General features: G+C 38.2%; 2 protein-coding genes across 4 annotated transcripts in view; one reads left to right on the top strand and one right to left on the bottom strand.

The window, feature by feature from the left end:
* Window positions 1–26,377, bottom strand: part of LOC142337669 (polyadenylate-binding protein-interacting protein 1-like) — a 509,163-nt gene that overhangs the window by 380,766 nt on the left and 102,020 nt on the right. The gene's annotated exons all lie outside the window — the stretch shown is intronic.
* The window catches only part of LOC142337666 (WASH complex subunit 5-like), a 58,818-nt gene continuing 47,597 nt past the window's right edge, over window positions 15,157–26,377 (top strand). For both annotated transcript variants that reach the window (XM_075387082.1, XM_075387081.1), the window contains exons 1-4: window positions 15,157–15,398; window positions 15,466–15,755; window positions 22,784–23,060; window positions 23,504–23,683. In XM_075387082.1, coding sequence (XP_075243197.1) covers window positions 15,196–15,398; window positions 15,466–15,755; window positions 22,784–23,060; window positions 23,504–23,683 — 950 coding nt within the window. In that variant the 5' untranslated portion in view covers window positions 15,157–15,195. The remainder of the gene's footprint in view (window positions 15,399–15,465; window positions 15,756–22,783; window positions 23,061–23,503; window positions 23,684–26,377) is intronic.

Genomic DNA, 26,377 nt, shown 5'->3' with positions numbered 1-26,377 from the left:
AAAGCCATTCCAATGCGTCGCCTGTAACGCGTTTTTACACATAAATACTTGATGCATACTTCTGTAACAAACTGCAGTCGCTGGTAGAGAGTTAGGTGCTAACTGCATGCTTCTTTGTAACACTTGTGTTGATAACACTGAGCGTGATAATTTTATACGCTGCAGAGCACAAACAGTCAGCAAAAATTGTAACCTAGGTGAGAAACTTCAAAAACTCGAGGACAAACTCAAAGAATTAGCAGATCAAAAAATGAATCCTGCGCTCAAGAAGACTTGTAAAAAAGTATAGAAAACGTACGCTTCGGCTACAGGTTCTAATCCTAACCCAAATAGTTCGAAAAATCTGAGAAGCAAACAGATCATGGAAAGTCGCAAAATCAGATTACAACATCGCAAAAAGCTTTAGATTTCGAGGGGTCAAAAAAGACCTTAGCAAGTCAAACGGGTAAAATTTTGTTTAACTGCTTTTGAAATATACGTGATAATGAGTGAAGTTTGGCTAAATGCGAACGACAAAGAGTTTAAGAGACTAGGAAAACTCAACAACGATAGAGCAAGACCAATAGCCCTCCTGGTATCTTTACAATCTGCACGTGAAGTACGCATGGTGCTGGTTAGAGCTAGAGAGAAGAAAGTCTCTCCCAGAGAGGCGTATTCCTCTTGCCAGCTCTTACAAAAGACAATGCCCTGAGATAAAACTTAGTTCTTCAGAATCGTTGACAACTACTAGATGAGGGGGTGCCTACAGAAAAAATCAAAATCAAATATCTTGAACTGTTCAATGATGGATTCAAGGAACCCATTGACATGCCAGAGGACATCCTGGGCACAATCAAGGGATTTTGACTAGGACTCATCAGTATATTGCAACTAAACACTCACAGCCTAGCAAACTTTGGGAGTAGAACCAAGATAGCAAATGTGATTCCATCTGAAAATTTTAATAATATTTGTCTCTGTGAAACATGGCTAAATGAAAAAATTGCTTCTACTGAGCTGTTTTTGCAAGACCATGACATCTACTGAGCAGATAGGCCTCTTGATGGAAATAAAAACCCTAGTTGGCACAAACATTGGAGAACAAGAGGTACTAGATCTGATAGAAAGTAACCTCCTAAGGCAAGCCATAGAATTTCCGACCTGCTCGAAAAAGATACTCGAAGTTGCACTGTGTAAAATCTGTCACATTCATGCAGAAAAATTTGAAGTTGTTGAAAAAATTTACAACTGTTCTGATCATGCTCCAATTAGACTGACACTTGAGGTTCCGCAAACTAAAAAAAACACCTGTTGAGACCTTTAGAAGGAACGGAAACGCAATTTTTGATAAATGTGCAAAATAATGAGAACCTAACATTTAACCCAGTATGCATTACAAAATTTTATTCAAAAGAGCGAAGAACTATACCAGTATTTTAAAGACCTAATAGACCTTAACGTATCTCGTAGAACAAGACATCTTCATGATTTCCCACCCTTTATATCGGCTAGCACTTCTAATCTTATGAAAAGATTACAAACCCAACAGCAACTACTTAGTACAAAGCCCACGAGCTACCGGAAAAGACATGTAGAGACTTTCAGAGTTGTTGTGACTGAAGCGGCGGAGACAGATAGACTTCTTTGTCAAGAAGATCTTATGCGTACTAGAGATACAAAGATGGTTTTTAAGCACTTGAAAAGCTTGAAAAAATCCCGTAGTCTCCCAAAACTAGTTGTTTTTAAATCCAAAACAAGCCTAAATGTCTATGACAAGTACAATATGCTGATTGAAATCTTCCAATCTGTTTTTTCACCCAAAATTTCATTCGTTATCGACGAAATTGAACATGAAAACCCAAATTTGACAAATTTTAGTCTGAAAAATCTCTGCGAAAAATTCTTCAGACCATAGTTCCATAAAAAAAATGGAGGTCCAGACGGCTTTCCACCAGTCTTGTACCAGAAAATTTATACCGAAATAGTCAACTGCCTGAATAAAATTTTTAAAAATTTAAACCGTCTAAAAGATTACCTGATAGTTGGAAAATTGCTGCAGTTCCCCGATTTTCAAGAAAGGCGACAGAAGGTCAGCTAAAAAATTATAGACCATCTTCTCTGTTGAACATAATAAGTAAAGTGCGTCAAAAAGTGTGTATAGTATGCCCACTTTGAGCACATTGTCAAATACTTATTGAATTATCAACACGGTTTTGTGAAGAAAAAAATCTACTGTCGAATATGCTTGCCTTCCTGCAGAGAATATATGGAAACCTTGATAAATACTCAAAGAGTGAATTAGCTATGTTCTGCAAACATTTCTCAAAAGAGTTTGATTAGGTACCTCACCGTGAACTTCAAAAGAAATTTGTCAAAAAAGGCGTTGGCGGTTGTCTTCTTCTTGCTTCAAGATTACAACCTGAAGAACAGAAAACAGTTTGCAAAAGTAAAACAGTTTGTTAGCTAAGAAACCATAGATTTAATTAGTGGAGTGCCGCAGGGTGCCTTACTGGGTCCTCTGATCTTCTGTTCTTTTTATTAATGACCTGCTTTGCGTGCTACGATTCATTTATCCCTATATTTTTGCTGATGAGTTTAAACTACTCAGCATTAACAATTGGCATGATCAAATACAAGCTGACATAGATGCAATCACAAACTGTGTAATTAAAAACAGAATGGGCTTAGCCCTGGACAAGTCCACTACTATCGATTTTAGTGGATCTACACATATTTATTAACTACAGAATGAATTGCTGAATAGCAGTGATGTAGTGAAAGACTTGCGGATTCATATACAGGAAAGCCTGTCCTTTAAAAAAGACCTTGAGCACAGAGAGCAAATATTGTTCTCTATCTCCTTAAACGGAAAGTTTCCCCGAAAATTGCAATAAATGTAAAAATTGGTCTCAACAAGTCTGTAATATTTTCATTAGTAGTCTACGGCCTTCAATGCGTTGTGTGATATCCTTGACTGTGGAGATACGTATCTGAGCCACAAATCCGCTTAGAGTTTGTAGAGTGGATTCGAGGTGCGAATCCAACGTTTTACTAATTTTTGGGATTACCACTTTTAGTTTGTTTTAGCAATTGAGCTACAAATGCAACCGTGTTTTATCTGTCGTAGAAATCCTCCTCGAATCCAATAGGATTCTTCTTATTGGAAAACACAGTAGAATAAAAGCAACTGAATTAAATGATGAAAGTTAATGGAATGACATGATGACGAAAGTGGGTTGTGTGAACAACTGAAAACTTGGCTTATTAGTCGGTGAACACTGAAAACTTGACTTATTAGTCGGTGAACACTGACTTTTGATTAGGCAAGGACAAACTTAAACAGATTTGGTACTTAAATGAAATAATTTGAACTTAATAAGGTACGACCATACCACATATCCTCGGCTCCAAATAAATTTTAGACTGCAACAGTATAAAATTTAGAATATTAATAACATATGTACTGGTTACTATAAATAATGAGAGCAACAATAAACCAACCGATAATTGCACTGGAATTGAGAAACATATGCTAATGAATTAAAAATTAGTGTAATTCCTTCACATTTACTATCACTTGGAAACATACAACATAAATTAAAGCACAATTGAGGTGCGAATCCAATAAATTAAATATCTATGGTGAACGGCTACAAAAACAAAGTTTAATTGAACGGCTGTAAAGGAGAGACATTTAGAAATAAATATTGAATGCCAACAGAAAATTGTTGCAATTGCAGCACGAATCCAGATCAGATTTACTAACTCACAATTTAATTTAAATGAATGCAACTATTTAAAGTTTTGGAACTGAGTTTAAATTTGATTTTCGGCGTCGAAGACGCTCATGCTAACCTCTCTAGCAGAATCTTCATCCTCGTAATTTTCAGGGGACCATGTCCCAACTGGAGGGGGTGCAGGCGGACTCACTATCGGTAGATCAAAGGATGTCTCCACTACTGGACGTTGTGACACCTCTTCTTGAATAATGGTCTCAATGACCGGGTTTGCTGTCTTTGATTGTTTGGGTGCAGAGTCGTCGCTAACAGAGCACACGGAACTTTCAAAGCCAAAATAATCTGGGGCTCTGCGATTTCTTCTGGTCTTTGATGAAGTGGGCGAAGCAGTGGATGATGCGGCCGACGACGCAGCAACTGATGAGGCGTTTGACGTATTGAGTGCGGTAGAAGATTGTCGTGAACGTTTTCCTCCTGCTTGAGGCTTTTTGGGCTTTCGTGATGACATCGCCTTGGAAATGTTACTATTGGCCGATGAAACCCCTGGGGTGGCATCAGATTGTGTTGGTCTGCGGCGAATCTTTATTTCCCCGCGGTACTTCTTTTTGAGTTCCTTCGTATGCTGAGAAATTTTTTCCTCTGTCGTTTTCTCATAAGGAAGGGGGCGTCGTTGGGCATATTGCCAGATATCCGTGTAACGTTCAGCGCGAGTGCCAAACTTCCCTATGTCGCTATTGCGCACTCGTACTTCGGGGACTCCAGGTTCTTTAATGACGGTTGGTCGCTCTACTGTACTGCCTGGAGCCAATGTTTCCCACAAGCCACGGAGGTCCCTCTTCGGTCTTTTTGTCACTTTTCGTGTCATTTCAGTTCTAACTATTTTTCGGACCGCAAGTATCGGTTTATTAAGTTTTGGATGTATAATAAACCGAGAAACTGATTTATTATGCTCCCCATTGTACCGGCGTCCCGTACCCACTTGAGCCTTTTGCATAGCCTCTTCTATGAGGATATCGCTACGGTCACCGCTCACCCATCCGTTGTCGTCAAGATAATCTTCCACAGGAACGGTATCGGCATCTAAATAGTTGTGAAGAATGCTTTCATATGATAAATTAGATGACTTTTTTTTGTACTAATTTTGCTTAATGCTGTGCTTGGCTTTCTTCCGAAGTTTGCTTGGAAAGGTGTTACATTTGTGGTCTTTTTGTTTATATTGATATACTATTGACTTTATTGCTTCTTTAATTGTGAATGTGTTATTTCTACTATCTAATTTTATGAAGCTTAAACGTCTTTTAATAGTTTGTGTCAAACGCTCCATTAATCCAATAGCTCTATGGTCATTAGCAGGGGCAGTGATTACGTTAATATTGTGTTGTTTGCAGAAATTCGTTACTTTATAACCTATTAAAAATCATGCTTGATCTAATCTAATTTTTCGAGGAACACCGTGTATGTGAATGTATTCATCTAAAAATTTAATTACATTTGGTTCGTTTGCTTTTTCAAATACTTCTACGGTCGGATATTTTGAGAAACGGTCAATACATGCAAAAAAATGAATATCTTGATCTTTTTTTCATTCGTGATGGGCCCTCCGAAATCAATTTGTATTTCTCCATTAGGTTCTGAACAATTTAACAAAGGTTTCCATTTTGACGCCGGAACAACTGATTTAAGATTCTTACCAATATCAATACAAGGCCTGCACTGAGCAGCCTTGTCCAGGATTTCGCGATGCATGTGCGGCCAGAACGCGTACTATCCGAGGGTTATCATACCCCAACTGCCGGGATGCGTAAAGTGAAGGCTTTCCAGGACTGCATCTTGTATCGAGTGTGGGATTGCCAAAAGTTCATCAATTCAAACGCAACGCGATCGCACGTGTAGATCTCTCCGGTATAAAAACTTGTAGGGATTCACTTCTTTACATCGTTGGGGGTCATTTTGCAGAATGCAATCGCGCACCTCTTTGAGAACCGCATCTTTGCTGGTCAGTACGTTCAAGAATCCTTTTGTGAATAACTGAGTTAAGTTATTCTCAAATGCCTACTCCTTTGATAAGTCTAAGTTGGTTGAGTTCTGGGCCTCATTTGATGATCGCGTTGAGTTTACCGCCGAATTTGGGGTTGATTGAAATGTGACCCTGCTGTGGGTAGGAGGGGTTTGTGGATTCGATTTTGGGCTGCTCATATTTTTAGAAGAAATTGAATGAATATATGTAGTATTTGAGTTAGGTTTTGAATTGAAATTGATTCGACTTGAAATTGTAGTAGAATTTGTATTAGGCTGGATTTGAGCTGCGTTTGCAGAATTTTCGAGAAGCAAGTGAGTAGTGTTTCGATTAATGGCAAAAGGCAAATTGGAATTTGTCGAGTGAGGATGTGACGCACGTGTGGAATGTGTGTAATTGACGCTGCTAAAGTGCTGCGATTGACAGTTTTGTGTGGTATTTACATAAATTGCAGCAATGGCGTCACGAATGCGGGTAATTGTTGCTACCGCAAATTCCTCATCGTATTTGTTTGTAACTTTTGCTTTTTGATTTGGTTGGCAGGAAATATAATCTACCAGCCTCATTTTTGCACCCGGTATATGTTCAATGTTGAAATCAAAAGGTAAAAGACGATCTACGAACCATACAACTCCTAATAATTCTAGCTCATTAACACTATAGCGTTCCTCGTTTGGGTTGAGGAAACGAGACGCGAATGCAACTGTATTCCAACCTATCGGCGAGCGTTGTTCTAATGCTGCTCCTAATCCAGCTCTTGATGCGTCGCATTTGATCCGCGTTTCCAGGTGCGGATTATAATGTGTATTTGCGACTTTATTTTTAATTGCATGGAAATGAGTTTATGTTCGTCAATCCAGACAAATTTTGTTTTCTTTTTAAGTAATGGCCGAAGTGGATGACATAATTGTGATAAATTAGGAATGAATTTTCCTAAAAAGTGGACAGAGCCTAGGAATGATCGTAATTGTTTTAGATTCTTAGATGCTGATAGAGATAAAATTGCTGCTGTTTTTGATTCAAGTGGTGCGATTCTTGACTGAGTAAATTTGTGTCCTAACCATTCAAATTCAGTTTTTGCGAAATGACATTTAGATAAATTTATTCTTGAATTATCCTCATCCAATTTTTCTAAACATTTGTAGACTAACTTTAAATGTTCTTCTTTAGAACCGCGACTAACTATTATAATGTCATCCAAGAAACAAGGAGTATTTTGAAGTCCAACTAATGTATAGTCCATCACTTTTTGGAATGCCGCCGGCATATCAGTTAAACCGTAGAAACCGGTAATAAAACGATATTTACAAATTGCCTCACGGCTAATAATATTGAAGTTGCAATGCCGCGCCGTTTCCTGGTCTAAATTAAGTTGACTGTATGCATACTTCAAATCCAAGGTAGAGAAATATGCTGTCTCCTGTGATGCGTTTGTGTATAAATTTTGTTGAATCGTGTCAATTAAATTATCTATATTAGGCATTTGATATTTATTTTTATGGATAAATTTATTTAAAATTTTTGAATCTAAAGCCAGTTTAACTGTTTTATTTCTTTTTACTGTGATAACTATAGGTGAAATGAAGTTTTTATCTGAGCAACTGTTTAATTTTATGATGTGCTTTTCGTCAAGTAATTTTTTAAGTTCTTTATTAACTAGTGGTTGTAAATTAATTTGGACTCGACGACCTTTTTGATGTGTAGGTGAAAAATTGTTTGTGGAATGTGGGTTTGACTGAGTCTTTTAAAGATTTACCGATTCGTGCGATGAGACCTGGAAAATCAAATGCAATCCACTTCTTGATTAAACATTGGTTTTGATCAATATTTGCAATTTGTTTCAACTGTGTAAGAGAAAAGCCTAGCTTTGAGAAGAGATCTCGTCCAATGATGGGTCTATGACCATCTTCCACCACTGTTACATCAACACCCGTAGCTATCCAATCATTACATTGGATTGATGTATTAATCACTCCAACGATCTTGTTTATATCATTAGAGAAAGTTTTTAGGTCATGCATCTCTGGTGACTGTACCCAATAGCTTCCTTTGCACTCTGACACAACAGTTTTTGCGAGAATTTTAATGATAATCGTGCACACGATCCCCGAATCCACCAATGCTTTTGTGTTCGTATTCCCGACACAAATTTTTAGGTTCACCGGTTCCACATCTCGAGTGTCGCTTTTAAATCAAATCATCGCAACACAATTATCATCATAGTCGTCATAATCTGAGTCATAGTTTGCGTCGTAAATACCTTGCTTTTGGAGTAGTCTATCTATATTGTTGACTTGTTCGGCTGCTGTTACTGAAGTACCCACTGTGGCCGCCTCAGAAACAGAATCATCTACATTATTCACTCGGGGTTTCGGTTTGTATGGGTGTTTAGGTTTTCGACAGACTTTGGCGAAGTGGTTAGCAAAACCACAATTTTTTACAATTCTTTCCACGGGCAGGGCAATTTTGTCTATGTGAGGCTGACCATCCATAGCCACAGTTTGGACAATTTGTAGGCTTAACAAATTGGTTAGTTGATGGACGTGATCTATTCCAAGATCCTTGTACATTGTTCACTGACTCAATTGTAATTTCATTTGTGATAGTCGGAGCTGAGATCCCAGATATTCTTAGCTGATTTTGTAATCCCATCTCAATGCTCATGGCAATTTTAGGAGCTTTTTTTGCTGTTCTTGTCTCCTTTAGCAATTCCCTTTGGATTTCGCCCACTTGCATATTTGCTATGAAGACGTCACGAATGATTGACTCCTCATGGCTTCCTAAATCGCAATTCAATGACAGTTCCCAAAGGCAACCGTAGAACTTTTCCACAGGTTCTCCCTTCAGTTGCTTCCTGGTGAGAAATGTATACCGATCAAAGGTGATGTTTCGTTGTTTCGTAAACACTCTATCGAGACTTTCCCAAAGATCCTTGGTTGTTACCCGATCAATCTGAATATTCGGTTCTCGGGAACCAAATACTCGTCTACCCTCCATCCCCAGGCTGAGATACGTCAGGGAGACCGCTTTTTTATCACAATATTTCCAGGGTTTTTCACCACACATTATACCTACGAATTCTATTTTCTGACAACGATTTAGCCACGAGTTCTTCAGTTGCTCGTTTCGGATTCTTCGATCTCTTTCGCTCTGGGATGTGCTGTTTTCAACATTATCCTCGTATATAGGTTCAGGAGGTAGGATGATCTTGTCTGGGGGATCTTCGAAAAGAATGTCGATCGAAATACCCTCTTTTGCCATGATAGCCAACCTCAACATAATCTGCCAGCGGTCCCACCGCAAAGGTGGCTCTAGTGTCGGTTTCTATCAAAAGGGTTCGATTCCAACGAGTGCATGTTCTTTGGTTGCTGACTGCGCCATGTGATATCCTTGACTGTGGAGATACGTATCTGAGCCACAAATCCGCTTAGAGTTTGTAGAGTGGATTCGAGGTGCGTTTCCAAGCTTTTACTAATTTGTGGGATTACCACTTTTAGTTTGTTTTAGAAATTGAGCTACAAATGCAATCGTGTTTTATCTGTCGTGGAAACCCTCCTCGAATCCAATAGAATTCTTCTTATTGGAAAACACAGTAGAATAAAAGCAACTGAATTAAATGTTGAAAGTTAAGGGAATGACAGGATGATGAAAGTGGGTTGTGTGAACAACTGAAAACTTGACTTATTAGTCGGAGGCAAACTTAAAACAGGTGAACACTGACTTTTGATTAGGGAAGAACAAACTTAAACAGATTTGGTACTTAAATGAAATAATTTGAACTCAATAAGGTACAACCGTACCACACGTAGCGCTCACAAAACAGATTTAACTGTTATCGAGAAACTTCAAAAAGAAGTGCGTAAAATGGATAGCTGCAATCCAAACCACTTGCGAAAATCAATATAAACTGTTAAATCTGCTTCTTTCTATGAATCTGCAACTGAATGACATTTTACTGCTAAGAAAACTGACATCTGAGGAAATTAGGAAACGTAAGCTTCCTGAGAGGGAAACAAAAAGTGAAAGAGTTCACGAACTGTTCAAGACATTGAAAACTTGAATTGTAAAAGCGAGAAAAAAATTTATGTTTACGATGGCAGCATAGTCAACAGATTTGAAAAACAAATAGATTTTACCGAAATGAATTGTCTGGAAAAACGAATATTGAAGATCAAGTGGAAATTTGTCAATGAAAAGTTTTTGGAAACAAATAGCTGCAGCCATCAAATCGTCTGCGATTGTAACAGGTGAAGGAACACGTAGAGGATATATTAACGAACATGGAAGGGGAGAGATGACCGTCAGTCACCAGACTGAGAATCCACATCATCATCATCAACAACCCTCATGGGAAATCTGATTCCGAGTATTCGTCTATGAAGCTGTTCTCAAGGATAGTTTTAAGAAGCGTCAATAAGAACCACTGTAGGGGGAGGGTGGCTGTTGTCCTATGTGTTTCTATTTATTTCTAAATCTAATCACTACACATTTTTGATTGCTATTTATCTTATCTATTTTGTTTATAATTCTGATGTTTGTCACTTTCTCTATCTTTGGCTTCTGATGCTCTAATTTTTGACTATTGTCAGTAATTGTAAATACACATAGGAGTTGACTTGCTGATCCCGAGTTGACCGACTGCCCGTTTAGGGGTGGGAATTTCTTTTAATTGACCCCTTTTTTCTATGAAATTTTGAATCATTTCCGTTTGTGCACCTCCTAATAACTGGCACGTGGCAGTAGTTGAGGGCCTCACGTATTTAGGGGTGCACAAACGGAAAAGATCCAAAGTTTCTCTGATCCATCGATGAATCTAAGCATTTAAGTTTTTATGGATGTATTATGATCCATTTATAAAAACCAAAGCAATTGACTTTTCTGAAGTTGATTTGTACTACACTCTGGCAACAAATTTTGCGTGGCTGTGTGGGAACAGATCCACGTATCGGCCTCCTACAACGGAGATTTTGTCTGGGAACTAATTCGCAAAAACTAGGTGTAAAGAACCAAATTTGGTAGTTTTTGTACCCAATTTTACATTTAATTCTTATGTTTCTCGTTAAATAACTCTGCATATATAAAAATTTGTCCATTCAGTCTTTTAATTGGCTGTTGTAAAATAGCCTTTTAAGTATTAGTGGTAGCAGTTTTTCTCGTAGCAGTGGAGTTGGTAATTATTAGGATCAATTATTAGTATGTTTTTTGACAAGTTTCAATTGTCGGAAACGTAAAGTTGTTTTCCGTCAAAAAAACACATTTGTAAAAATGTTGGCAACTTTATAGTAGCATGCTTTATTCGTACGCTACCGAAGGTGGCGTCATCAACAATTTTATAACCTCAAAAAATTAATCCTTATTATGAAACCCTTTATCGTTTTTGGATATTGGTTTTTGCGAAAAATTTAGATTGATAGAAGGATTTTTGTGCCGAACGGCAGTGACTTTTGTACAAAACAGCTTTGCTTTTAGTAGCTGTAATGAAGGCTTCCTTAGTACTTAATCATTTTTAGTTTTTTGTGGTTTTCGTTTGCTTTCCTCATTTGACTGTCTGCAAAACAATGAATGGTTGCTCAAATGGATACTGAGGAACTGGACTTCTTGGTCTTTCGGTAATTTAGGAGGTAGTTCTTGACTCGCAATGATCATTAAGTGCCATTTGAAGACTAGAGATTACAGCTTCAATGGCGAAGGGATTGATTATTAAGAATAGTCTGACAACGTGCTCGAACTACATTTTTCTTTTTCGAGAATATCATCAATTTTTAGCTTATCTCATTGACAACGAACAAACATTATTTTTCATGTCGGCTTACACATCCTGTTCTTCATCTCTCGTATAGTATTAACGCTACATCCAAATAACAGCGAGTCAAATCTTTAGAGACAGCGAATAGATAGATTGCAGTTAAAATAAGAAAAAAAATCGGTTCTTCAAGTTGTGCGATCTTGGTTGTAGTGAAAGAAAAAAAAGGCTGAGTCAAACAGATCAGACGTAAATGCAATAATGAGCCTCCTGAACAGTAACACCGAAATCAACGACTGCCGTCAACTCGTTACATATAAAGAGAACACATGTATATCAATCCTTATCAAACTCAATAACAGCTGGGACAAACGTATCTTACTAATGTCTTTTATCAAGACTGCGGAACTATAATAAGAAAGTGTACATGAGAAAAAACTCTCACCACGAGAAGCACAAATTGAAAACAAACTACTGAAAAGAGGTCGCGAACTGCTTCAAACGGGCAATATCAACAGAAATGAAATAAAGATACAAAATCTTAAGCTCTTTAGGAAAGTCAACTGTGGCTGGATTAAAGATTGGGAGGATTGACTAAATCACTTGAAAAGAGTTGAGATTATAATTGTTATTTTTAATGTCCGTAGCATTCTAGAGCTCACGCGAAGGTGTTGTCTCTCGAACTCTTTTTTATGTAAAAACTATGGCATTATATTTCTCACGAAACTTGGCTTTTTGACGCAGTCCCAAGCGAAGCTCTTTTTTTAAAAAAGATACGTATTTTTTGGCAAGATCGATTATCTGATGACGCGAAAACAAAACACGGAGGCGTCCTTGTTGCTGTCAAAGAAACCATGAATGCAAAAGACATCTCAACTAATCCCAAATTCGTAGACGCAATTGTAATTAACTTATCTTCAAGTAACTCCTCCTGTGTAATTGCATGTATTTATGTTTATAATCCACCAAAAAGCAGTCCATACAGAAGGAATCTCGACACATTCCATCACTTTTTCAATCATGTCAAAAACAAACACAAATAAGCACCGACTGGAAAAGAATGCATTCAAGCGATGGGTATGAAAATCCATGTCTAAACTTCTTAACTGATCTTAACTTTGAACAAGTATTTGATTTCAGAGACTTAACGGGTAATATTAAGCAACTAGATGTGTTTTTGGTAATTGAGCCCCAACTCTGGATAGAGTCTAATATTGATAACCCTCTAGGCAAACAATACCAAATGGGCAACGCTAAATGCTCAGATCATTACCCATTCCGAACAAAAATCTTCTACTCTGTGGACAAATCAGAAACAAATAGAGTGGCGAAATTTGATCTAAACAAATTCGATTGGCAAAAAATAAACTAAATAATTGGAGAGAACCTCTCAAATGTACTGCAACAGTAATATTGGTGAGTTCTCGAATCAGTGGTACCACTGGTTCAACAAATTTCAACAAACTTTTGAACAAAAACATCCCAAAAATGACAACTCATAGAGCAAAGTTGCCTACCTGGATCTATAAAGAAACGTCACATCCTACCAGAAAGTTAGACACAATGCAACGAAAAAACAGTGAAAAAACAACAATCAAGCAACACTATCCAAAATTATTCAATTGAATGATAAAATATCTTACGACAAAAGATCAACTGGATTATGAGACTGAAGTTATATTCAAGTCTGGACGGAATAGCAAACCTGATCCTAAAACAACTTTCAAGTAGTCTGAGTGTCTCATTACATTCTATTTTTAAAACCTGCCTAAATAAAGGAAAATGTCCCTCACAATGATAGCAAAATTTATTACACCATTTTATAAGGACGGGAACAAGAATGCCATCAATAACTACAGACCAACAAATTGTCTCTCATGCCCATCAAAAAATTTTAAAAATGTAATTTTTGACTGCCTTTTCAATTGCATTAACAATCAGATTCAAGACTCACAATACGGTTTCCCGCCGACACGCTCAACCACTGTACAACATCTATGTTTCCTTCATTAATATATGAACACTTTTAAACATTTACATCTACACTTTCGATGAACAAAAGTTGACTGAGGTGTTAGCCTTCTTCTACCTAGATTTCCAAAAAGCGTTCGACAAAGTATCCCACGATAAACTTTGGAGAAATTATTTACCCTGGGATTAGGCAGCAAAGCGTTGAAAATCATCGCAGGCTATCTAGCTGACAGGAAACAACAAGTGAGAATTAACCAAAGTTTTTCTATTTTTTTAATAGTTTCGAGCGGAGTCGCTCAAGAGTCCCTTCTTGGTCCACTATTGTTTCTTGGCTATATAAATGACCTCCCAGAATCGATAGATAATAGTCTTACATATGGATATGTTGACGACTACAAACTGATCAGTAACAACTATAATTCGATCGTAAAAAGATTTGGATGAACTACATTGATGGTGCCTAGAAAACGATATGTTCCTTCACAAAATATTTTATCAAGAAGTCAAAATGTTTGACCAAATCGTTAAACCCGTGAATACTGAAAATCCTTTAGGTGAGTAAGGGAAAATCTCACCGGGACAGCAAACGCAAATAGACGTTTTTCCAAAGCAATGCAAGCCTTCTGGTACCTGAAAAGAAAAATTTCAAACAAAGGTTTAGTCATTAACAAACAAAACGCATATAAAGGCTATGTTGTCCCCATTATATCATACGCGAGCGAGGTATGGAACCCTAACAAAGGAGATCTAATCTTGCTGGAGAAATTACAGGAAATGGCAACAAAATGGATCCTTAGAAACTCCATCGACTACAAAAACAGGCTTCTAACTGAATATTCTACCTCTTGCGATATACTTGGAGCTCCACAGTCTCATACTTTACTGTAATAATGCCGACGGCGAATACCACATAAATATAAATCAGTTTATTAAGTACAACACAAATCAAAGAAAAAGACAAGGCACACATGAAGTTGTTGTTGCAAAAACAAGACTATGTAAAAGCGATGAAAATTTTTTGGATAAGAACAGCAATCTTATACAATATTTCTTTGTAGAATAACAGATCTAAGGAGCAAATGAAAAAGAAAAGAAAGGATAACCAATATAGGAGAACGACCCCTGTACCTGGAGAGTTTGCTGCGTATGTACAAATTGTAACATCCACACAAAGCTCATCTAACTGACGAAGAAGGGTGTGAAACACCCGTGGATGAACTCCAGAAGCCTGCTCTACTACTACTGCTAAAGATTAATGATCGGTTTATGGGACCACAATCTGTACTTACCTTTGAAAAGGTAACTCAATTTGCGCTTTTATAAACTAACCATGTACAATCGGCGAGATTTTATATTTATGACTACTATGACTCATCGCTGAGATTTCATTTCCTATGAAGTTTCGGATCTTTTCATTTCGTCCCACCAGCTTAGAGTGGGTGCATATTGCTTCCACCTCCAAGCAAACGTGTGCCATATTTTTACATGATTTACTGTGTAGCTGCACGTGCTGTAACGGTAGGGGGTGCACCACGTACGAGGGGCAGAAACAGAGAAGATCCGAAAAGCAATTGCAAAAGGATGCAAATGTTAGATTTTCAAAATTGTTTGTTGGATGATCTGCGTAGCAGTGAAGGCTAGGGGGGTGGAAGGGATTGGATTCAATGCTCGAACACCTTGATGGAGTGTCGATTTTCCCGTTGACTTTTCAGATGTGTTTGTAGAAAACCGATTCAGGTGCTCGAAATATGTTGACTACTGGTGGGTCAACCGAGACAGACTTCCTTTCAGAAGAAAATCTTTGTGGTCAAACAATTCTGAAACTAGTTTCTAGAGGCAATGCTATAATTGCTGAAATATTGAGGCTCTCGGATTTCATTCCACCAGTCTTTGCGAGCGGGGGTGATCATGAAAAATATTCTCCGCTTCTAATGGATTTCCATTATTTCACGTAAGTTTTTATGGCCTGGTTTTTATGACTATGATAAGTAATTTATTTCACTTTCTTTGTCATTTAGGATTGCTGAAGCTTTTGAGAAGAACTACTCTGGAAATGCGAAGCTAATCGACTTGAACGAAGAATTCCGCGACAATCATAAAATTATTATCGAGCGTTTTTATCTTGTGTTTGAGAGTATCTTCAAATATGTCGATGATCTCAACCGATATATTACCCAGCTTTCTGAAGGTTCATTTGTTCAAGAATCTATAGAAAGTGTGATTAAAACAATGGAAGGAAGACAACTTTTGGCGGAAGCAGTATACATTTATGGAGTTATGTTGCTACTCCTCGACATGAAAGTACCGGGTAAGATGCAAAAGGTTTTGTTCTAGCTGATTGAGGCAATGTATACAGTTAGTGAAAATCGACTCTAAAGGAAATTTTCCTTTAATCATGCATGAATTGTTTCTAACTGTGTTTAATTGCTCTTGAACGAAGTTCATAGCAATTATTCTAAACGTGTGTGTCTTTTTACGACTCGAAGAGGAGTATTGAGATTCTACAGAGTTTTTTATTACGACTCGAAGAGGAGTATACGACTCGAAGAGGAGTATTGAGATTCTACAGGTTTTTTAAGCAGAAAGCAAGTTTGTTCATGACCTGAATTTTGACTTCTTTCTGTTCGAGCATTTACCTCCGTTTGCGATTGTTGACTAATGTTTTAAAACATTGGACTTTAACAGCAGCTTCGTTTGTAATGTATAGTAATTTGAAACTGCCGGTAATGTTCAAGGTGAAGAGGTCATTTTGAGTTTTTTTTGTTTCTATATAAGTCACCCCTAATTATCTAAACTACACCGCACAACCCCCCCCCCCCCCCCCCCCTATCTATCCCCCCCCCCAACATATACCTACCCCCCAAACTTACCCCCCACCTACCCAAGCCCCTCCCTTCACTTAGCTACCCCCCACCTCCCCCCCCCCCCCAACTACCCCAGCACTACCCACCTCCCCAACCTATCTACCCACCCACCTACCTGCCCCCCCAAACACCTACCTACCCCCCCGCCCCAAATTACACCCCTCCCCACCTACCCCCAAATTACCCCCTCCCTTCACGTAACTACCCCACCTACCCTTCCCCCCAACTACCCCAGCACTACCCTCCTCCCCAGCCTATCTACCCACCCACCCCACCTAGCTCCCCCCGCACCTAAAAAATTGTCGGCATTTTTAAAGCACTTTAATGTGGTTTGTTGGGCTACTTTTGTTTTTTTCTTGTCTATTTTGATGTTCTAATTTCGGTAAGGCTAGATTACAGATTACAATGCGCGACGGTTCCAGACATTTCCGGTATTCTACCGGCTCTGTTTTTTTTAGCAGAAAGCAAGTTTGTTCATGACTTGAATTTTGACTTCTTTCTGTTCTAGCATTTACCTGCGTTTTGGATTGTTGAATTCTGTTTTCGAACATTGGACTTTAACAGTCGTTTGTAATATATAGTAATTAGGAACTGCTGGTAATGCTCAAGGTGAAGAGGTCATTTTGAGATTTTTTTTTCCTATTTAAGTCACCCCTAATTATCTAAACTACACCGCACAAACCCTCCCCACCACCTAACTACCCCCCCCCCCAACACCTACCTACCCCCCACCGCCCCCGCACCCCACAAACTTACCCCCACCTACCCCTCCCTTCACCTAGATACCCCAACCTACCCCCCCCCCCCCCCAACCCAAGCATTACCCACCTCCCCAACCAATCTACCCACCCACCTACCTACCTACCCCCCACCAACTACCTACCCCCGCCTCTACTTACCCTACCTACCCCCAAACTACCCCCTCTCTTCACCCAACTACCCTCACCTGACCAACCTTTCTACTCACCCACCCCACCTAGCGACCCCGCACCTAAAAAATTGTCGGCATTTAAACACTTAAATGTGGTTTGTTGGGCTACTTTTGTTTTTCTCTTGTCTATTTTGATGTTCTGATTTCAGTAAGTTTAGGTTAGAGATTATAATGCACGACGATTCGAGTCGTTTCAGGTATTCTACTGGCTATGTTTTTTAGCAGGAAGCAAGTTTGCTCATGATTTGAATTTTGACTTCTTTCTCTTCGAGCATTTACCTCCGTTTTTGATTGTTGACTTCTGTTTTCGAACATTGGACTTTAACAGCAGCTTCGTTTGTAATGTATAGTAATTAGAAAACTGCCGGTAATGTTCAAGGTGAAGAGGTCATTTTGAGTTTTTTTGTTCCTATATAAGTCACCCCTAATTATCTAAACTACACCGCACAACCCCCCCTATCTATCCCCCCCAACATATACCTACCCCCCAAACTTACCCCCTACCTACCCTACCCCTCCCTTCACTTAGCTACCCCCTACCTCCCCCCAACCCAAGCATTACCCACCTCCCCAACCAATCTACCCACCCACCTACCTACCTACCTCCCACCACCTACCTACCCCCCGCCTCTACTTACCCCACCTACCCCCAAACTACCCCCTCCCTTCTTCCAACTACCCTCACCTGCCCAACCTTTCTACTCACCCACCCCACCTAGCTACCCCGCACCTAAAAAATTGTAGGCATTTAAACACTTAAATGTGGTTTGTTGGGCTACTTTTGTTTTTTTTCTCTTGTCTATTTTGATGTTCTGATTTCGGTAAGGTTAGGTTAGAGATTATAATGCACGACGATTCGAGTTGTTTCAGGTATTCTACTGGCTATGTTTTTTTTAAGCAGAAAGCAAGTTTGCTCATGACTTGAATTTTGACTTCTTTCTGTTCTAGCATTTACCTGCGTTTTGGATTGTTGAATTCTGTTTTCGAACATTAGACTTTAACAGTAGCTTCGTTTGTAATGTATAGTAATTAGGAACTCCTGGCAATATTCAAGGTGACGAGGTCATTTTGAGATTTTTTGTTCCTATATAAGTCACCCCTAATTATCTAAACTACACCGCACAAACCCTCCCCACCATCTATCTACCCCCCAACACCTACCTACCCCCCACCGCCCCCGCACCCCACCAACTTACCCCCAACTACCCCTCCCTTCGCCTAGATACCCCCACTTACCCCCCCAACCCAAGCTTTACCCACCTCCCCAACCAATCTACCCACCTACCTACCTACCCCCCCACCAACTACCTACCCCCCCCCCCCCGCCTCTACTTACCCTACCTACCCCCAAACTACCCCCTCTCTTCACCCAACTACCCTCACCTGACCAACCTTTCTAATCACCCACCCCACCTAGCGACCCCGCACCTAAAAAATTGTCGGCATTTAAACACTTAAATGTGGTTTCTTGGGCTACTTTTGTTTTTTTCTCTTGTCTATTTTGATGTTCTGATTTCGGTAAGGTTAGGTCAGAAATTACAATGCACGACGATTCGAGTCGTTTCCGGTATTCTACTGGCTATGTTTTTTTTAGCAGAAAGCAAGTTTGTTCATGATTTGAATTTTGACTTTCTGTTCGAGCATTTAACTCGGTTTTTGATTGTTGACTTCTGTTTTCGAACATTGGACTTTAACCATAGCTTCGTTTGTAATGTATAGTGATTAGGAACTGCTGGCAATATTCAAGGTGACGAGGTTATTTTGACAATTTTTGTTCCTATATAAGTCAACCCTAATTATCTAAACTACACCACACAAACCCCGCACCAAAAAATGTCGGCATTTTTAAAACACTAATGTGGTTTGTTGGGCTAATTTTGTTTTTTTTTCTCTTCGTCTCTTTTGATATTCTGATTTCGGTTAGGTATGGTTAGAGATTATAATGCACGAAGATTCGCACGACAATTATAATGCGCCGAAACTGGTGCCATTTTTTACTTAAAGTCTTAATAGTGGTATATCTTAACCTCTAATGTGGTTATTTGACGCCCACTATTGAACTTATTATTCCCATTTAGTCTCTCCGCCCCGACTGAAGCTAGTTGCAATTGACTAGAGCTCCCACTCGTTGTTTGAGAGCAATTCTTCCGAGGTTTAATGGGTTATGTTTATTAATTGCTCTCAAACGAAGTTTGTAGGAATTACATTAGTCCTGTCGGTCTTGTTTTTTATGCGATTTTTCGCTTGATCAATTTTTCGTCTGACCCAATGATGACTTTTCGTCCTCAAAAACGGGATAAACAGTTAGTGCCAGCTGGAATTAAGTGATCTGAGAGCCTTTCAGCCCGTTAGTCTCCAAGTAATCGAATCACAGAAACTGTTTTGGAGACTTGTACTTATGGTGTGGAGTGTGGTCCTTAGAAGTTGACCCTCCCCCCCACATCAGCCCCCCTCTCATTTCACCCCCTCCCCAAATCCCCACCCCTGCATATCGTTCAGGACGTAAAGGCCCCATGCAGCCAAAAACACCCCTCCCACCATTGTGAAAGTTTCTTTTTCATATCGCTGTTATCAAGCGAACGGGAAATTGAGGTTTGAAATGAACTTCTTGTGGTTCGTGCGGTTTTTTCAAGCAGTTTCCTGTTGACTCAACTAAAGTTTTTTTGCGTAAAGTTTTAAAGTAGGTTTTAGCGATAATAATAAGATTGTTTTGAAATTTTTAAATAACCATTCCGAGTTCTAAATTCTTTGGACTTCTCTCTATATTGTTTTTCATTTTTAGTCTATTTTAGCAAATTTTTTCTCTAAATGTTTTTGCTTCTATAGGGAGTTGTGTAGACCTCTAAAACTTTAGACCTCTAGAATTTTAAGTTATCAAGTGAGCTTCAATTTTGTATAAAGCAGTCTTTTGTTGACAAAAATTGAGTAAAAATGTGACCATTTTTGTCGGATTTTTTTTCCTGTTTTTTCACACTTTCAAAATCAGAAGTATGTGAGCCTATTAGGGCTGCAGTAGTATTGTGCCTGCAAGTTTATGTTTGTATATGGTTCATAAGAATTATTTGAAATTTTCTTATTCTTGGTTTAATTTAGTTATCTAATCTTGCTAATTAGTTTGTCTGGTAGATGAGATTTATGTGATAGAATAGATTTTAGGTGATGATTATTTTTTAAGTTGTTTCTGGAATTCTTCTGGCTATGTTTTGCTGTTGCTGTTGACTTTGAAGTAAAGAAGGAGTGATTTCGGTCTTGCCGAAGCAGGAAGTCAAGCGAAAAGACGAGTGGATTTGTCATGATTTTTAAACTAATGTTTAATCACTTTGAGAAAACAAAGTTTGAATAAAAATTCACTTTTCTCAATAATGGTTATTGTCCACGTGCGCCAATTTGACTTCAATCTTTATTCTTTCAATTTTTTGATCCAACTTTTTCTCTGTGGTGTTCTAAATCCATGGTGGCTCTGTTTTTGTAATGAAGCTGATAATCAGTCTTGAGTGAGTTTGTAATTTTTCGGTTGTAATTCAGGACGTCTCTTGCTGTTTTTTTGTCCATTTTTGACAAGATGTTTTTTACGACCATGTTGAATCACGCTGATTTCAAATTGTCATTCATTCATCCCTTTTGACTGAATTGCTAGTTTTTTTCATTCTCTTGTGTAAGCTTTTGGTCTCTAGTGATTCTCTCTCAAAAGGGACCCCTCACTCCAAAGAGCCTTTTATTTACTTTAGTTGGTCAAAGAGTGATCAAATAAATTGACTGTATATCCATCTATTTGAAGTTTATTTGCTGACAGCTAATAGAAAGAACGCATTAGCGATACATTTTCTAAGTAAAGCATCTCCGCAGTTTGTAAAAAAACCTGTATCTCTGGTGCTGTTTTTTTTAATTCTCTCAACACCCCCTTTCCACCATCACTTCACATATTCCTCCCCCAATTCACCCCCACCCATTACCCTCCCTTCCAGCCCTCCCCGTGGCATCCAATCCAATCGTAGAAGCTAAAGATAGCCAAGCCTCCTTAAGCTGCAGCCACCCACTGATAAAGCTAGCCGCTGGCCAGTCGTTTGAGAGCAATTCGCCCGACGTTAATAGCGTATGTTACGAGTTTGCAACTGAGACGCGCAAAATAATCTGAGTTTGCCGAAAATCGCACGTTTAAACTCAGGCAGTGGTTCGAACGTTTACTTTTGAAGTTATTCAGTGGCCTTCAAGGTAACGCGACTGAGAAACCAAAATTGCAAGCTCAAAAACTGCAAAAGGAACAATTTAATTGCTCTTTGTTGAGTTTCTCATAGCATATACTTTTTTCGAAGATTCGTCGAAGCCCTTGCCCTAAGCACCAGAAATATTTTAATACAAAGCGCCATATGATGAATAATTTGAAGTTGGGGTTTGTATTGTGCTGTAGGAATGGGGGAATGATTGTAATTGTGTAATATGTTTTTACGACTTGGAGTTGAAGAATTTATTTCAGGCGAAGTGCGGCAGAAAATGCTGGTTTTTTACTACCGCAATGGAGGAACTCATGTTTCATCAGACACCCATATTGACGATGTTTGTAAGCTCTTTGGTGCAACTGGATGTTTGTAAGCTCTCTTGCTGTTTTTTGTCCATTTTTGACAAGATGTTTTTTACGACCATGTTGAATCACGCTGATTTCAAATTGTCATTCATTCATCCCTTTTAACTGAATTGCTAGTTTTTTTTTCATTCTCTTGTGTAAGCTTTTGGTCTCTAGTGATTCTCTCTCAAAAGGGACCCCTCACTCCAAAGAGCCTTTTATTTACTTTAGTTGGTCAAAGAGTGATCAAATAAATTGACTGTATATCCATCTATTTGAAGGTTATTTGCTGACAGCTAATAGAAAGAACGCATTAGTGATACAATTTCTAAGTAAAGCATCTCCGCAGTTTGTAAAAAAACCTGTATCTCTGGTGCTGTTTTTTTTAATTCTCTCAACACCCCCCTTTCCACCATCACTTCACATATTCCTCCCCCAATTCACCCCACCCATTACCCTCCACTCCAGCCCTCCCCGTGGCATCCAATCCACTCGTAGGAGCTAAAGATAGCCAAGCCTCCTTAAGCTGCAGCCACCCACTGATAAAGCTAGCCGCTGGCCAGTCGTTTGAGAGCAATTCGCCCGACGTTAATAGCGTATGTTACGAGTTTGCAACTGAGACGCGCAAAATAATCTGAGTTTGCCAAAAATCGGACGTTTAAACTCAGGCAGTGGTTCGAACGTTTACTTTTGAAGTTATTCAGTGGCCTTCAAGGTAACGCGACTGAGAAACCAAAATTGCAAGCTCAAAAACTGCTAAAGGAACAATTTAATTGCTCTTTGTTGAGTTTCATACTTTTTGAGATACTTTTTTCGAAGATTCGTCGAAGCCCTTGCCCTAAGCACCAGAAATATTTTGATACAAAGCGCCATATGATGAATAATTTGAGGTTGGGGTTTGTATTGTGCTGTAGGAATGGGGGAATGATTGTAATTGTGTAATATGTTTTTACGACTTGGAGTTGAAGAATTTATTTCAGGCGAAGTGCGGGAGAAAATGCTGGTTTTTTACTACCGCAATGGAGGAACTCATGTTTCATCAGACACCCATATTGACGATGTTTGTAAGCTCCTTGGTGCAACTGGTTTTATCTATTCTGGTTCCAGTGACAAACCCTCTCATCGTCCCCCTGGTTATCCGGAGAACTACTTTCGTCGAATTCCCCTGAATGAGGATTTTCTCCAAATCGTCTGTGGGAAGCTGCAAAGTGACGATCTGTATAACCTGGTCTCATTTTATCCGAAACCTCAACACAGGTTATTGATTGTTTTCCAGTTTTTCGTAAAAGGCCTTAATGCATTCATGGTCGCCGTAAAATGGAAAACATTCGAAGTAAAAGTACCGGATAACAAAATTTGAAGTATAATAAAGCGGCCTTTTCACATTATGGCGCCATACAATTATAACCCACAGCATGGCATATTTAAGAATATTTCTCGGTCTCAATGGCCCAGCCTCATAAATTCGGTTGCAATGGGAAAGTAGTAATAAGTAAAACATGTCACTGATTATTAATTCATAAGCTATCTAGGTTTTCTAAAAGACACTGCAGATCGGTCGGAGCATTAGATTCAAAGTATATGCCTTCATTTTTCTGCGCTTATAAAAGACCTAAATAGGAGAATTGACTCAAAGTTATAGTATTGATTATATAGCGGCTTCGAAGTTTTGCGCTATAATAGTTAGTTTTCGTTTCTAGGAGCCATGCGTACTCAACACAAGCGTGTATGATCTACATTCTGCTGTACTTTGTGCCTGAGATTTTGAACCAGGAAGCAGAAATGAGATCGATTGTGGACAAGTACTTCCCTGACAATTGGGTCATCAATGTCTATATGACAATCCCTGTCAATTTAGCTGAGGCTTGGGAACCTTACAGGTATGTATGTCCTAAATACTCCGATCAAGTACCGACAGATATGTTGATAAAAGAGTCGATTGAATTCGCGAGTTGTATGAGGTATTGCTTTCTATTGTGGTTATTATGTCATGTCGATCTTTTCAAGCAAGTTCTTTGTCTAAACAATTTAAATTTTCGTGTCTCCCACTGAGTTTAATGAGTCAACCCAAGTAGCCATAGCGCAGGCTGTTATTTGATTTTTCTCTCATGTTTTTGAATTCAATTTGAATGAATGGCGTGATTAATTGCGTAATTAATTGAATGGCAATTTTGCTAGGTGGAAAATAAATAACCAAAGTTTTTATAGCTGCGAAGCTGTAAGCTGAGCGTAGCTATATTGCGGTGCTCTTGGTTTTTTACAATTGAAAGAATTTGAATTGTATTGGTGCGCTGTGTTTTTTTTAAAATTCAAAGAATTTGAATTGTATTGGGGCGCTGTCTTTTTTTTTAAGATCTGTTCACACATTTTCATGATTTTTGAAGTCAAATTGGAGTAGTGATTTTGGTCACGCCGAAACAGGAAGTAGAGCGAAAAAGCGAGTGGTTTGGCGGCGTGAAATTTTTCGACTCTAATTTCAAAGTAGAGTGAGAAAACGGTGTTCGAACGAAAATTCGCTTTCTCGCTAGTGGTTTTTTCTTCACATGCGGCAATTTCGCTTTGATTTTCTGTTTTTTTTTTTCGATTTTTTGGATCGGATGTTTTTCTAAATGGTTTTCCCTATCCATTCATAGTCCTTTCTAGGTCTAGTTTTTTGTTCAGTCAATGAAAATTCTTTGAATTGTACGTCAGGACTTGTCCTGCTATGTTTTTTTTTAAGATGTGTTCACACATTTTTCAATGACTTTGATCGTTCAAAACGGGATAAACAGGTAAAGCCCAGCGGGCATTAAGTTTCATTAGAGGCCCAAAGTGGGCTTTAGTTGTCCTTCAAGTGCTAATAGTGGTACAGCTGCTGGGATGGCCTTAATTTAAGGTTAAAAGGTATTTTTTAGGAGTTTTTGGGCTCAAAATGGTGCAATTTTTAATGTTTTTGTAATTTTTTTGAGTTTCTATGTTAGATTAGTCTTAGGTTTAAGTTTTTAAAAGTTGATTAAGGTCGTTTACGACACAAATATGCTTGTTATGACCATTTTATGAGCTATAAGTTTTGGTACTACATACACAAACTCGCGAAAGGATACTAATTTTTGCAATTTTTTTCAGTTTTTTTTGAAAATTTTTGTCATTTTTTGAGTTTTTTTTAGCCCTAGGTGCCAAGAAACCTGCTCTAGAGTTTGACAAAGAGTTTGATGATAGATTACTGCATTGTTTCTAGTGGTAATGGAATTGTTTTTGACTTTTTGCCATCATGAATTTTAACATTTTTTGACAAAGCTTGCAATTTTTTCATGTTTTTTGACATTTATTGTCATTATTCAAGTTGTTTGAGTCCCAGGTGCCAGAAAACCTCAAAAGCGGTTGGATGATAAGTTATTGAAAATTTTTTTGGAGCCATAGAATAGGTTTCAACTTTTGAATATCACAAATTTTAGCAATTTTTTTGACAAAATTCGCAAGTTTTTGAAAATTTTCGTCATATTTTCAGTTTTTCCAGCTTCAAGGACAAGGCAACCTCCTTTGAGGATTGTTAATAGGGCACTTCATAGTTTCTTTTAACAATGGAAGGGTTTTTCACATTTTAGTGTCTCAAATTTTAGCATTTTTTTTGATAAAATCTGCAATTTTTTCAAGGTATCCTAAAGTTTTTGTCAGTTTTTGATATTCGTCCACTCTCAAGTGCGAGAAATCGTATTCCACGTTCTGATAAAAAAATAGTGCATGGTTTTTAGTTTCAATGGATTTGTTTTCAACAATTTAACCTTTCGACTTTGGACTTTTTTGGATAAAGTTTGCAATTTTTTTCAAGTTTATTCAAAACATTTGTGCTTTATTAATTTTTTCTTGTCTCAGTAGACAGGTAGCCTCATACAGTGTTTGATAGTATGCTATAAAATAATTATTAATGGCTATGGGCAATTGAATGGCTTTCAACATTTTAATAGAACGAATTTCTATTTTTTGAAGTTTGAAATTTTTTCTAAAAATAATTGCCTATCAATCTGAGCCAATGAGTTTTTAAAGCTTGGAATTGGTTACTGGATAGCCTCTAGAGACATAGAAATCATTCTGAAGAAATTTATATCACGATTTTCAGCAGCATTTTCTGATAATTTGCAATTGATTTCTTTTGCAATTGATTTTCGAGTTAATCATCGATCTTCAAGGGCCAATGAATATTTTTCAGGTTTTGCAGATATAATACTGGACCCATTTCAGAAACAAAAGTTGATTTTGAACTTATTTTTGAAATAGGTATTTTTAATTGGAAAAATTTTGCCTTAGTTTTGAAAGCTTCGGGTTTTAGCACTGAGTATATTTTGTTTAATTTTGATTCTTTTAAATTTCTCAATTTTTTTAGATGATTTTGTTTGTGTTCTTGCTGTAATTGTTCAATTGATGTGCTGGTCAGGTAGAGTACGTCTGAGTTTTTCATGCAATTCTTTGAATTGTATTTCAGGACTTGTCCTGCTATGTTTTTTTGTTTCGTCGTCTGGCGCTCTTTTTTCGTTTTACATTTGTTCACACCGCAAAGCTGAAAAAGTCAAATTTTCTGAATGTTTTCTTCCTCTCAC

Source organism: Convolutriloba macropyga, chromosome 4 (assembly GCF_964194025.1).
Source record: "Convolutriloba macropyga chromosome 4, txConMacr16.3, whole genome shotgun sequence".
In the NCBI taxonomy this organism is placed as follows: domain Eukaryota; kingdom Metazoa; phylum Xenacoelomorpha; order Acoela; family Convolutidae; genus Convolutriloba; species Convolutriloba macropyga.
This window is presented reverse-complemented; position numbering and strand designations above follow the sequence as displayed.